The following is a 13,507-nucleotide window of genomic DNA, read 5'->3' as shown; positions in this document are numbered from 1 at the left end:
ACGCAACACCTGTTGCGTTCAGGAAACCTGGGAGATTTAACATTACAATAATGGCAGGTTATCGAAATATCATTTAAAATGGCCACATTACATTGAATTTGATGCAATATATTAGGAAAGTACAGGAAAAATAAATAATACTTTTTTTAAATAATGCAATGAAATTATTTAGGGGGGCTAAAGACATTTTTAGGGAGGCTGAAGCCTCCCTAAAATAGGCCTAATGACGCCCATGATACTGTTTGTGGAAAGGGCATCCGGCTAGGATTTCGGGCCATCAATTTGGGGAAGCTCACACAGGGTGCACCTATACATTTTTTCATAGTTGGCTTTTTAACACAGGTTAGGGTTTCAAAGTAGGGTTTAAAGATAGGGTTAAAAAAGTGTTTGCAAGACGCGTGTCGGAACCACCGGTGACGCTGCCGCAACCAAATGCTTGAATGCCAACCTCTTTTAATAGAAGAGGAAGAATCTTTCGGCCATACTCGCGGGTTCTCGGCTACTCGGCCTTCTTCGGCCCTTTCCGGACATCCGCTTGTTCCTCGCCGATTCTCGCTGTCGTCGTAGCCCTCGTCCTCCTCTCGGTGTTGTTGTTCTCGGTGACGCGACGGAGGTGTAGCCTGACGCGATCTCTTACGTGTCGGTCTGAATAAAAGTGGAGCTCCGTAGACCCGGGAGTGACGAAGCGAGTCTGTGTTGGTAAGAGGATACGCATCCGATCTTTGCTAGACAGTTAGATGGCTGCCCGCAACGTTTATTTGCGGTTTGTAGCCGCACAACGCCAACAAAGAAATCATGGCGGCGGCGTTGCAGAGGCTCACTAAAATGAGTCAGTGGCTGCAATGTTCGGAAAAAAATCTGATTTAGATGGACACTGGGCTACATTAAAAAAAGAAGAGACAAAAAGAGACAAAATTCCTAACACCGCTGGACTAAGTCACAGAAGCAGTTTGATACATTTTAGCAAATACATTGTTTGAAATAAACACGAAGCAAATAAACTGGTGGTACAGTTATAACATTTTCCCTCGCAAATTCTTACTGGCTGCAACTTTGCAGTCGAAATGAAATTAAGGCACATTTGATTAATCAACCGAGACGTATTTTAATCTGAACACTACCGACTCATAGGGGGAATGCGGAGGAAACTAAACTCTCTTCTTTAAGGCGGAATTAAAGTGTATACCTTCCTATTAGCTTGTTAGCATGCTAACCAAGCAATGTTGGTCACGGTGGCCAGCGACAAGCTACTTGCAGCATTTCTGCACAGAATTAAGCCAGACAAGAACTTATATTAATCAAGACAACGATTGAAATGCTTGCCCGGCTCATCACGACTGTTTTATTGTTACGTTTTTTTACTTTGATCAAACGTATTAAGAAAGCCACACCCTCCTTCGGGATGCATTTCAAAAGGGGTCACCAACCTGTTTCAAACTAAGAGCTCCTTTTTGAGAACTAATTCACGCCAAGAGCTACCAGTTTGATCAAACGCTTCTTAAATACCAAATGTGCTCAAATCACTTTTCATGTCGTTATTGTTAAAAGTTAATGATTTAACATTTAAGTGAAAACACTGATCATGTTAATGATTTCTTAAAATCATTATAGGGGAAGTCAGCTCAAAAAATCGTCTTTGCAATATGTTCCACGTGTCCCTCCCCAGTCTAAACACCACATTCTGATTAATATTGCGTTTGTGGAGATAATTACAGGTGCATTTTGCTGCTTAATTCATATTACACTAACACATTATTAATCAGAATGCCATGTTTAGACTAGTGGGGGCGGATAGAACATGTTTGATTTGACTTGCCCTTTAAGAAACAGATAAATATCCCTATGCACCACTTTATTTCTTTTGTAAATCTCTGCTTACACTTTAAAAGGATCACATTTACAATATTCCGATAAAATCACAATGCCTCCTCAATGGTAAACTATTTTAGAACAGGTCTGCGGGCTTCTCATGAGATCATCACTACATTAGTGACCCCTTTCTTAGAAGTTGCTGAGGCAAAGCATCTCATCTGAATATCAGCTGTGCACATTAACACTTTAATTGAATACTAATGCATATATATTCAAAGATTTTTTTTTCACTGTGCAGATTTTAAATGACAATGGAAGCTTGTGCCGATACACAGCAAAGTGGTGAAACGGGTGTGAAGCAAGAGTCCGAGATTGGCCTGTCCCAGGTAACGTCATCACATCACCACCTCTACTTGAAAATGTCTAATCTGCTATTGAGCATAAAGTGTCTCACTGGGTGGTTTGTCCTGGTCGTAGGCCTCCATAGCGTCGAGCCAGGTGTCATCCAGCAGTCCCACAGTGGCCTTGGTGCAGCTGCCCAACGGCCAAACCGTCCAAGTGCACGGGGTGATCCAAGCGGCCCAGCCCTCGGTTATCCAGCCCCCTCAGGTCCAAGCAGTTCAGGTCTGCACCCAATACCTGCTGCTTATCTCACCAAAACACAGTAAACAGTTGAAATGTAAACAGAACTTGTTGTGTTCCTGCAAAGATTTCAACAGTTGCCGAGAGTGAGGACTCTCAGGAGTCTGTTGACAGTGTCACAGATTCTCAGAAGAGGAGAGAGATCCTGTCCAGAAGACCTTCGTACAGGTGTGATGTTTCTTGTTATTTTTCCAAGAACCTTGCAAAACCGTCTATTTTGTTCTTTTGAATTCAATTCAAATTCAAAAAAACATTTTCGTTAACAAAATAAAAATAAAAATTAAAATGCATTTTAAAAAAAACTAACTTAAACTACATTTTACGTTTACAAATCGTACTATGTACTACATAATGTACTACGTACGTACTATGATTACAGCGAAAATGTCCTTCATTTTCATCTTTGGCAATTAATTTAATACATGATCCTTTGGGGTTGATTTTAAATGTATTTATTTCACTATTAGCCGGAAAGAGAACCTTCAAATAGTCATATGGGAGTCATAGCCCTGTTAATGTCATCTCGCAGTAGCCAGGAAAGAAAAAAATCGCCATCAGATAACGTCACTCCCCGGCGATGTGTTTTATGTTTGACTTGGCTTCAAGACGGGCTCCACTGATTTTTGTCATACTCATGTACTGCGAGGTAAGAAGTGCTTTCCTTTTTTTGGTTCACATCTGACAAAAATATCTGCAGGACATAAAAAATAGTGCAGTACACTGTACAACCAGGTTTAGTACTTTTCAACAGGAATTCAAATATACTTCAGAAGCTGACAATTGAGCAATAAAGACTAACTTTTGAAGTTGTGTTCCACACTGCAATTTGAAATTCTGTATCTTTAGACTGTTATACGGGACCTGTATTTGAATTCTGGATGGATGGATATTTTTTTTGTTTTATTTATATTACACAATACTTAACATGGTGTTTTTTTTTATCTTGCACATTTAATACACATTTAATAAGTAATACACAATTTAAAGAAGAGGAAACAAAAAGTAACCAAAACTAAACTAAAACCAAGCTATTTATGGTGGAACTAAAACAACAATAATAATAATATAAAAAAAAAGCAAATTAATACTAACTCCATTTAAGAAAAACACAGCTCAAGACGCCATCAAAATTACCTGTATCTGTAATGAAAATTCCAAAACCATAATACCCTGGTAGGTAGGCATTATTTTATATAGATATATGTATGTTTTCATTATCTATTTATATCATGTCTAAATAGGTTCAGTGGTGTTGAAGTGAAGTCCACAAAATATCTTTTTTTTTTTTTCATAAAAGTTGAAGAGACAGATAAAGTCACAGTTTTGTTTGGATTATTGTTGTAATCTGATTTAATGAATTCTGTTTTCAGCATGACTGTGTGCTAGAATTTTGTGAAGTTGGTGTAGATAAAGACTCCAAGTCAATTGTTTAGCAAATTGACTAATTGAAGTAGATAAATGAACTCTTTCATATTACTACATGGTTCCTTTGCCTCCCGATGGTCGACTGGTTAGCACGTCGGCCTCACAGTGCACAGATGCAGGGTTCGATTCCAGCTCCGGCCTTCCTGTGTGGACTTTGCTTGTTCTTCCCGTGCCTGCGTGGGTTTTCTCCGGCTACTCCGGTTTCCTCCCACATTCCAAAAACATGCATGGCAGAAAAATTGAACGCTCTAAATTGTCCCAATGGTTTGTTTGTCTCTGTGTGCCCTGCGATTGGCTGGCAACCAGCTCAGGGTGTCCCCCGCCTATTGCCCGAAGAAAGCTGGGATAGGCTCCAGCACGCCCCTTGTGAGGATGAGCGGATCAGAAAATAATGATTCCTTTGCCTTTATTTTAGCATTAGCCTAATTTATAAACCCAAAACACACAAAGTTGATTGTAATACAGAATAAATTATTCCTTGTTTGTTTAAAAATAAATGAGAAGAGGACCTTGAACAAATACATATTAAATCGCAATATTGGGGGTGGGGGTATGTGGAGGAATGTGGCAGTAACCTATGTCTGCTTTTCTTTTCAGGAAAATCCTAAACGACTTATCATCAGACGCTCCAGCAGTTCCTTGCATCGAGGAAGAAAAGTCAGAAGACGACTCTGCCCCGGCCATCACCACCGTCACCATGCCCACGCCCATTTACCAAACAAGCAGCGGCCAATACAGTATGTTCATTGTCCACCGCCAGCTTGCAGATGTGGGTTTTGAAGAAATATTAAGGCCGACGTGTCACAATTATCTCCCCTCTGCAGTCGCCATCACACAGGGAGGGGCCATCCAGTTGGCCAATAATGGGACAGATGGCGTTCAGGGCCTGCAAGCACTCACCATGGCCAATGCCGCCACAGGCCAACCAGGTGCCACCATCCTGCAATACGCCCAGACCAGTGATGGTCAGCAGATCCTGTTGCCCAGCAACCAGGTGGTTGTACAAGGTGAGAAAAGATGGCAAACAAAGTTCCTCTGGCACTTCTCTTTGTTACCATTTACCTCCAACCCTTCAGCCGCCTCCGGAGATGTTCAGGCCTATCAGATCCGCACAGCCCCATCCAGCGCTCTCACCCCCGGGGTCGTCATGGCGACCTCGCCCGCATTAGGTACAGGGACGGGAACAGAGGAAGTCACGCGCAAAAGAGAGGTGCGCCTTATGAAAAACAGGTATGTTGCTGAGAATAGTGCACCACAACAGTCACACAATCTGAGACCGTTTTCAAGACCGTTGGTCCTCTCATTCAGGGAGGCTGCCCGTGAGTGTCGCAGGAAGAAAAAGGAGTATGTCAAGTGTTTGGAGAATCGGGTCGCCGTGCTGGAGAACCAGAACAAAACCCTCATTGAGGAACTTAAAGCCCTCAAAGACTTGTACTGCCATAAATCTGAGTAGGCTCATCATTATTCGCCCGGCGTGGGCCCGCCCATGTACAGAGACTCAGCAAAGAGCCATGCATATGGATGCCACTCTACCTTTTCTAATTGTTTTGCTTTCTTAAAAAAAAACAAAAACAAAGAAAAAGAAACCACATACACACACAAAAAAGCAAGAAATTTATGTGGCCCAGTAGGCAAAGTTAACTGGCAGTACTAAGTTAGCATTCTGTTTCTGTGACATCGTCATGAGTGGATTTGTCCTGGGAGGGGCGCCCATAAATAAAGTGACCAAAGGAATAGATTCTGTCACTGGGTCTTGAACGGGAGATGGAGCTGCAAGATGTCATTGGCACGAATGATGGAACAGTTACAGCCCCCGCCCCCAGCTTCCTGGCGGTGCCTCACTTGGAGACCTCACATCATTAACAAACGGTGTGGTTTCACAGTGGTTGGAAGGTGTACCTGAATTTGCATCTGATCTCCTTCTGGGAGATCGCCCTCTTTGTTAGCACACTTTGCCTTGCTACGTGAACAAAAATGCTTTGCGTTCGGATTTTAGTGTTTTATGCAGCACAAAACACTAGCGATCTCGAATTTTCCGTTTTTTGTTTTTAATTGGCATTTTGTCTCTAACCTTATTAATGCAGGGTCATTATTTTTTGTTTTTGGGTTGTTGTAATCTTTCTATGGATCTGCACATTTTTTTAAAAAGAAAAACAGGAAGGAGTTCCACACGTGTGTTTGCAATAAACATGGTCTTTTTTTTTAGACCTTGAATGAGAAGAGATGGGGGGAAATGTAGAGAACGAATAATTGACACAGGGTGTGTGTGTGTGTGTGTGGCTTTTTGTATTGTGGCTTTTATTCTAATTATTTCTGATGTCATTATTTTCTTAAAATAAAAACCAAAAATAATGAGCCCTGCTTACAGCTTATGCAATAGATACATCATCACAGCCTGTGATGATGTGTTTTAACTTCTCTGTGTTATAAGGAAATTCGAGAACTTCAAATTAGTAAGATGAGGTTGTATACAGTATGCACTTTTCCTTGCTGAAACAATCCAGATATACAAGGTGTGTCTGAAAAGTCCCAGCCCTGGTGTTCCAAATGTTGTTTCAAATCCAAATGACAAGTTTCCCCCGTTGAAGTAAAGCCATTTCGAGTCAATTACACATATATTTTTTGAGACCTTGTATTCAACATTCAAGCATGATGCCCTGCAACAATGTAAGCAGTAATTGTCCACAAAATGTTTGGGATGTCATTTTTTCTTCTTAAAGATCATGTCATATCTGAATTTGATCAAGTGTGTTGCACATCGCATTTGACTATTGGTCAAAAATTCTGCAAAGGGATTGTAAAGCGCACCCAATCCAAAGAAATCTTGATCATGATGGGATGTCTTATTTTCCTTTTAGGTATGGTGTATAATAAGACTTTGTTATATTTCACGTGGCTTTTCGTTTATTTTCTTAATGTCCACACCAGCTTGTAAAATACATTGTTAGAGCTGTTACATTTTGGCCGCTGTTAGTAAAAGTGTTTCTGAGAAGCTTGGATTTCCAAACAATACATTTATTTAAATGGGGTGTCTTCAGAAAGAAATCACAAATCACTCCTGGGCAGTTGTTTCCCAGCTTTGTAAATATGGATGTCCCTATTTTTGTCATAGTAAACCTCCTCGACAGTAAACTGCTCCCTCAACATTGTCAAAAACTTGGTATCTCGTTCATAGCGTATCCTGCATGCCAGTAGCACCACGGTGGCATCCGCACACAGGTGCTGAAGTGTCTGTATCAGTGGCACAAATGTGTCCTCCAGGTAAACGATGTCTGCTCCCAAGACTAGATCGAAGCCTCCAGCTGGGAAGCGATCAAGGCCCTCGCCCCAAGACAGCTCAGACACCGCCACAGATTCCCAGAGGTCAGAGGGCAGGTTGTATTTGACATTGTTAGAAAGGAATTCCAGAGCACACCTCCTGTCAGTGATGGTCACTTTGGCACCTTAGAAGTCAACAAAGTCACATTCGATTTTTAAGTGTTAAAACTGCAAAGGCATCACCAGTAACACAATCAGTGAAAGTTACCCAGCAAGGCTGCAACGACGCCCACCAATCCAGTGCCCGCCCCCAGCTCAATGGACACCTTCCCCTTGAGATCGACATGGCCCAGCTCCAAGTACATACACAAGACAACAGCCTGCAAACACGTGTCACTGTAAATTCATGCACATTGTTGAAGCGCAATTCTGCTCAATGCTTAAGTTTACCGACCGCGTCCCACACAACCGCTGCCACTCCAAGCGTCCTCCAATCCTGAGCTATGACGATATCATGGCTGGCAAAATGAAAACGCGCCGATGAATTCTGAAGTTTGGAAAGGGCAGGTACCACATTTTCAACATACGGAACCAGAGCCATGACGCAATCGAACCATTAAACGCTTCACTATAAACAAACAACAATTTACTCTCTTTGCTTCCACATTTTCCACTTCCGCTGAAGGTAAGTCATCGCTACTCTTGCAATGCTACTGCCCTCATCTGGTGACTGTTAAGTACAAGATTACGGGATACGTTTCTTTATTCACTCAGTCGCATTTGTAAAAGTAAACTATATGATCACATTTATTCATAAACATCACGCCCATTGTCGCCCCTCATCAATTTAGAAATCAATATTTGTTTGAATCATACTCACTGCCTTAATTAGCACAAAATTACATTGTAATATTTGCCATTGTCGATTGTTATAGTCTTTGGAAACCAAATTCTTGTCCGATAATAAACACCGAGGGAATGTAAATGAAAATACCTAATACTTTAACAGACATTGTACCAATTTATAATTATTTTCACTTAAATTATGAATGCTGTTTATTTTGAAAAATAATCACCCGGATATGACGTCTTGGAAGTGCTCTTGGACAACAGTGGTCTGGTCTCGCAGTATGTACATACAGAACGTGGGATAATGTTTGAAAAAAAAATACTGTGCTTATTTGTTGGATTTCACTGAAGTGTCATTTATCTTCTATGCATCTACACTGCACTGACTCTTAATTAAGGCCGAGTCATCGTAGTATGTAGTGAAGTCGTGGATTGGAATGGATGCGGAAGCCTGCCCATGGACCAAGAGAAAGCCCCGATTTTGGATTTTTAATCTCTGTTTCGTAAAATGACCGGATACGGATATGTTTTACACTATTAAAGCTTTTCCACCCATGTTTGAAGGCATCCAAAAATGCAACAGTGCTTACATTGGTACGCACACGCCCTGAACATGTCAGCTGCTCAAGACATGTCTGGTTTGTTTGCATATTTGTCAAACACTCTGAGTCTACATCCTTGTTCTCAGAAGCTAAGACACATTTCGTTCAGGAGGATTGCACGCCGGCTTTACATACTTAAACCTACCCTAACTTAAAAGGATAATAGCTGAGGCCTCTTCAATGAAGAAATTGACTGAGATGATGCAGCCCATATTTCTCGTCAGTTGCATTGGAAATTAAGCAATGGGTGGGTCGGTGTCCTGCTGCATTTCTCCAAGAGAGAGTCCCAAGCGTCTCAGGAGACAGCTGGACCTTGAGGACTGTCCTATCACCGCAGATGTGAGTGAGGAAACTGCGACCTGCCTGCAACACATCAGTGACAGAGAGCTCCCAGATGGTGAGAGGAGAGCACCTTCCTTTGCACAGTACAGCAACATTGAGGTAGACATATATTTGGATAACCTTTCCTCTCTTTTAGAGCTGGCCCAAGAGGCCAACCCATCGGATCACCCCAGAACCACAACCCTGTTCCTTAACAAATCTCAGACAGATGGTGAGCCTTTCTCTGTCACCTTCTGTCATCATTATCCACCTGAAAGTCACCTAAATGTTTTTCTCTCACCTTTTAATTTAGTGCGAGAAAAAAGGAAAAGCAACAACATCAACAATGTGAGTCTTTCATACAATGGTAATTTTCTCATTCATTCATTGCTCAAATGTTGATGTGCATTATAAAATATAGGTTAAAAATACAGCGCTGTGCATATTAGTCAACTTTCACAGGTAAATATATCAGATTGTAGCCACAGCCCAACTCTCATTTTTAGTCTCTTTGGCATTTTAGGGTTGAAAAGCATCCAGTAACTATAAAATAAACAAAGGAACATAGAAGCAGAATGCTATTGTCATCATTTGTGTTCTCCACCATAGTTATAGGATAATGTATGTGTACTCATGTGTAAAGAAATCTTTTTATGACCGTTGTTTCAGATCGTAAATGTTTGTTGCTTTGAAACAACAACAAAACACCAAAACTTAAAATCCTACAAGTAAATGCAAGCCATATAAAAATAAGTGAAACAGAGATATAGATGTGCCAAATTCACTAGCCCGATTAAAGTTACCTGCTGAAATCCCTGTACTCATTTTCCATCAGTAGGGTTACAAATGAAGGATTGGACAAATCCCTTAATATTCTGCACTCAATTAATTTTACTAATCTGTTGTGAAGCCCATCTCTATTATGCAGCAAGGTGGAACAGTGGCTGGCCTACCATCATGCTCACATCACGGCTACAGGTTCCGTTCAGCATTGGCTCGGGTCTAGAGTATCTTTGTTGACTTTGAATAATCACTTGGGGCGCGTTTGCATCCTCCCTTTTCTAAAGACATGTATGTCCGATTAATTGAAGATTTAGAAATGGAGGTATCAGTGTAAAGCTAAGATCAGATGTTATCCACATCAGTTTCCTTACTCTTAGGCTAAACATTGTGATTTCCACCAGATGTCCCCTGGCCTTCTGATGAGGAAGTACAGCTCCTGCTCGACAATCTTCCTAGATGACAGCACAGTCAGCCAGCCCAACCTCAAGAACACCATCAAATGGTACACCAGCTTTGCTTTGCACTCTGGCAAGTATGGGAGATGTACTGTAGCTCCCAGAATCTAGAGTTGAGCGGCAGACTTCTCATCAGGATTCCCAAATCTGTTGAACTGTGCTGCATTTCGAGTACCGGTAACTGTCAGGCATACAGAAGGTAGACTTGGTCACAAAAAATATACAGAGATAAATGAATCTGTTCCAAACAGTGACACACATTCCAAAACTGATGTCCTTCATTTTCTGTTTCAGTGTGGCCTTGGCTATTTACTATCACATAAAAAACAGGTAAGGGTGCTTAGCTTGTTTATTAAGTGTGGGTATTAAAGGCAGCATCTTTACTTCAATGAACTTACGCTTCTCAAAAAGTTTGTGACATTGAGCAGAATGGACCTAAAATCCACGTTAATCTTTCTGGGTCAACTTAATTTGACATTCTGAAAACCTGTAAATGCACAAAAAATATCTATCTCACGCAAAGTGAACCTTTAATTTCACATTCTCTCCTCCACTGCAGGGATTCCAGTCGCTCGCTGGACATATTTGATGAGCAGAAACACCCACTGTCGGTGAGATAAAAGCATTTCGATTTTTACTGGCCTCTGTTTTGGCTCATGACTGACAGATGCCGTTGCTGCCTCCCTAGCGTGAGAAAGTTGCCGACGACTACTCTGCAGTGAACCCCGAGAACAGGCTCATTTACCGCTTCATACGCACGCTGTTCAGCTCTGCACAGCTTACTGCCGAGTGCGCCATTGTGACACTGGTGAGTTCACAACATTGCATGAACACCTTGATTAAGATAAATCATCTAAATTTCATTTACATAATATAGCATCAATTCACGACAGCTGTTTTTTTTTTTTAAGCGCTTTACTTATGAGGCAAGACATTTATGACTCTCATCTAGGGCTGCAGCTGATAATTATCTTATATTATTTTAATAATCGATTAATCTGTTGATTATTTTCTTGATGAATCGTTGAATCAGATAATAACGTTTTAATTTCCGGTTTTGGTCTGTAGCGTCAAAAAATCGTAAGAAATGTTGACAAAATCATTCAAAAAGTTGAAGCAAATGTTTTATTTTGATTCAACACGCAGTTAATCAGTCTGCTATCCTTAAGGACGACACAGAAATTGGGGGAATCCTTACTGTTGAGTGCTTGTGTTTTTTTTTTTTTTTTGGCCTTTGGTGAATAACATACAAACTTTTTGATTACCATAACCAGCATTTTTTTCAGCCAAGAAATGATATACATCATTTTATTATTCTAGTTTACTCTGCCTCCTCTGCAGATTTACTATGACAACAATGCCAATATTATCATACAATGTAACATTGCTAATGCTACACACAAACTGATTGAAGTACATACTAAACAGAACAGGACTAAGTACACTGCCTTGTGGAACACCAGTTCATTCATTTAAGGAACCAGACTTAATTGATCATTATGACTTGAGAGAAGACTTGATGAGATTGATCCATTCTGCGGAGGAATTGCTGTTGAGTGAATAAGCTGCTTTCTTTCAGCATGGATGTGTCCCTCCTAAGGATATCTTTAGCTCTGGATGAGGTAAAGGTTGGTTCTCTCACAGGTGTACTTGGAGAGGCTTCTAACTTATGCAGAGATGGACATCTGTCCTTCCAACTGGAAGCGCATTGTTTTAGGTGCCATCCTGCTGGCCTCTAAAGTCTGGGATGACCAGGCAGTATGGAATGTCGACTACTGCCAGATCCTCAAAGACATCACTGTGGAGGACATGTGAGTCTTGCTTGTAATCTGATAAGTACTGTTAAGGTGCCATTGAACATTCTGGCATTTTAGCTTTGCATTATTGTTTTCATGAAAATCTTCAAACTTAGCCTGACTCTTTGGGCTCTAGTTTTGTATACAATGTGCGTTGGGTGGCAAGTGCCCTCTTCACAGCGTGTGATAGCCCAGGCAAACTATATATCATCCCCCGTGGAGGTCTGCTTGCAGTTCCTTATAAACGTACTTTGCACACTTTGTGAGCTCCTGCATGGTCTCCAGCCAGTCAGCTTCTGCTTCCGTCATGTCAAAGACTGCGCCTCTCGCGCATTGAATTTGAAGGGATTGAGAGGAGCCGCTTCTATTGATCGCAAAGCTCGTTGGCTGTGTTCACTCCCACAGCGGGGTAAAGCGTTCGTTGGTATTTGCGGCTGGCTGCGGAAAATACCAAAAGAAAGGCACCTCCACCAATGTGTACAGTTAGACTGTGCTTTGCGCTAGCCCTTTGCTGGGCACGAAAATACAGCCCTAAACCTTAATGAAATTACGTCAAACATAATATCAGTTCTTTTTATTGCTCTTACATATTCAAAGTGTGAATAATTATTGTTTAATGCAACAACCCATGTTTTTAAAGGAAATTTGACCCAACTAATCTGACACAATCCCTGATAATCCTGTTTGACCTTTCAGGAATGAGATGGAGCGTCACTTCCTTGAGTTGCTCCAGTTCAACATTAACGTCCCGGCCAGCGTCTACGCCAAATACTACTTTGACTTGCGCTCACTCGCTGATGACAATAACGTTGGCTCCCTTCTGGAGCCGCTCAGCAACAAGCGAGCCCAAAAATTGGAGGTGAGTCGTCGGAAGCACTTCGCCACATGTCCCTGTTGTGCATTACTGACAAGCTTGCAATGTTTTCTTCAGGCCATCTCCAGGCTGTGTGAGGACCAGTATAAGAACGTGAGCAAATCCTGTTTGCGGAGATCCGTCAGTGCAGACAACTTTGTTCATGTCAAGAACACAAAAGCAATATTGTCCTAATTTGAAACCTGCAAGGAAGTGAAGTAATGATGGGCTCCAATCCCATACGTTTGAATTGGAGCCTAAATACTTCGCAGACTGACATTTCAAAGTGTCTTCACAAATATTTGGATGCTACCCTGTGGTGGTGTTTCTTTCACGGAGACAAAAGTAAATTTTGCTTTGCTTACTATGTAGGCTATTTTGGCTGAAATGTAACAGACTTTATTCAACTAAAATAAAATTAAGTGCAGCAGTTGTTTTTTTTTTTTTTTGGTGTGGTGTCTCCCTCACCCCCCAAAAATAATGAAAAGAAAAAAAAACTGAAAGTTGTTAAAAGAGTCCAGTATTGTAAAAGTAAAGGCTTTAGTTGTGTTCTGTGCCCGAAGTTGGCCAGAAGGTATAAGAAAGTCAATTTACTGGACAGTCGAACTTCACTGCAAGATACAGAGAACTGTTTAGAATATTTTTGTAATTTTGCTTTCTATATAAGTTAACCAAAATTAAAAAATCAGAGATGAAAGTCCTCCGGATTTT

The 13,507-nt window shown here is 41.1% G+C and overlaps 3 protein-coding genes across 5 annotated transcripts; 2 read left to right on the top strand and 1 right to left on the bottom strand.

Moving 5' to 3' along the window:
* Positions 1-550: 550 nt before the first annotated feature.
* LOC109528643 (cyclic AMP-responsive element-binding protein 1-like) lies at positions 551-6,569 on the top strand. 2 transcript variants are annotated; one of them, XM_019891504.1, is made up of 8 exons: positions 555-699; positions 2,111-2,198; positions 2,290-2,436; positions 2,522-2,622; positions 4,477-4,616; positions 4,704-4,886; positions 4,956-5,109; positions 5,188-6,569. In XM_019891504.1, exons 2-8 carry the CDS (start codon positions 2,118-2,120, stop codon positions 5,330-5,332), a joined length of 951 nt encoding a protein of 316 aa, XP_019747063.1. In that variant the 5' UTR covers positions 555-699; positions 2,111-2,117; the 3' UTR covers positions 5,333-6,569. The 2 variants fall into 2 exon arrangements, with proteins under 2 accessions (XP_019747062.1, XP_019747063.1); XM_019891503.1 differs by having other exon boundaries at positions 551-699; positions 4,704-5,109.
* Positions 6,570-6,765: 196 nt separating this feature from the next.
* Positions 6,766-7,850, bottom strand: mettl21a (methyltransferase 21A, HSPA lysine). Its single transcript, XM_019891505.1, has 3 exons — positions 7,592-7,850; positions 7,406-7,517; positions 6,766-7,322 (listed from the first exon to the last, which is right to left on the bottom strand). The coding sequence occupies exons 1-3, from the start codon at positions 7,736-7,738 to the stop codon at positions 6,925-6,927; spliced, it is 657 nt and encodes a 218-aa protein (XP_019747064.1). The 5' UTR covers positions 7,739-7,850; the 3' UTR covers positions 6,766-6,924.
* A 368-nt stretch (positions 7,851-8,218) lies between these two features.
* On the top strand, positions 8,219-13,226 carry LOC109528642 (cyclin-Y-like protein 1). Of its 2 annotated transcripts, XM_019891500.1 has the most exons (10): positions 8,219-8,985; positions 9,067-9,141; positions 9,223-9,257; positions 10,094-10,194; positions 10,442-10,477; positions 10,707-10,758; positions 10,836-10,955; positions 11,792-11,958; positions 12,640-12,802; positions 12,875-13,226. In XM_019891500.1, exons 1-10 carry the CDS (start codon positions 8,832-8,834, stop codon positions 12,989-12,991), a joined length of 1,020 nt encoding a protein of 339 aa, XP_019747059.1. In that variant the 5' UTR covers positions 8,219-8,831; the 3' UTR covers positions 12,992-13,226. The 2 variants fall into 2 exon arrangements, with proteins under 2 accessions (XP_019747059.1, XP_019747060.1); XM_019891501.1 differs by lacking the exon at positions 10,836-10,955.
* Positions 13,227-13,507: the final 281 nt, after the last annotated feature.

Source organism: Hippocampus comes, unplaced genomic scaffold (genome assembly GCF_001891065.2).
Source record: "Hippocampus comes isolate QL1 unplaced genomic scaffold, H_comes_QL1_v1.1 scaffold174, whole genome shotgun sequence".
Lineage (NCBI taxonomy): Eukaryota > Metazoa > Chordata > Actinopteri > Syngnathiformes > Syngnathidae > Hippocampus > Hippocampus comes.
The sequence above is the reverse complement of the archived record's forward strand: the minus strand, read 5'-3'. Positions and strand labels throughout refer to the sequence as shown.

What these genes read in the sequence shown, in the direction of transcription:
- LOC109528643 (XM_019891503.1), top strand. Translation starts at nt 2,118, where the DNA reads ATGACAATGGAAGCTTGTGCCGATACACAGCAAAGTGGTGAAACGGGT. An exon ending in CTCAGGTCCAAGCAGTTCAG is followed by an intron (nt 2,437 to 2,521) that starts GTCTGCACCCAA and finishes GTTCCTGCAAAG; the next exon opens with ATTTCAACAGTTGCCGAGAG. An exon ending in AACAAGCAGCGGCCAATACA is followed by an intron (nt 4,617 to 4,703) that starts GTATGTTCATTG and finishes TCCCCTCTGCAG; the next exon opens with TCGCCATCACACAGGGAGGG.
- mettl21a (XM_019891505.1), bottom strand. Translation starts at nt 7,738, where the DNA reads ATGGCTCTGGTTCCGTATGTTGAAAATGTGGTACCTGCCCTTTCCAAA. An exon ending in CAGCGGTTGTGTGGGACGCG is followed by an intron (nt 7,518 to 7,591) that starts GTCGGTAAACTT and finishes ACGTGTTTGCAG; the next exon opens with GCTGTTGTCTTGTGTATGTA. An exon ending in CGTCGTTGCAGCCTTGCTGG is followed by an intron (nt 7,323 to 7,405) that starts GTAACTTTCACT and finishes TTGACTTCTAAG; the next exon opens with GTGCCAAAGTGACCATCACT.
- LOC109528642 (XM_019891500.1), top strand. Translation starts at nt 8,832, where the DNA reads ATGGGTGGGTCGGTGTCCTGCTGCATTTCTCCAAGAGAGAGTCCCAAG. An exon ending in AAAGCAACAACATCAACAAT is followed by an intron (nt 9,258 to 10,093) that starts GTGAGTCTTTCA and finishes GATTTCCACCAG; the next exon opens with ATGTCCCCTGGCCTTCTGAT. An exon ending in AGTGCGCCATTGTGACACTG is followed by an intron (nt 10,956 to 11,791) that starts GTGAGTTCACAA and finishes GTTCTCTCACAG; the next exon opens with GTGTACTTGGAGAGGCTTCT.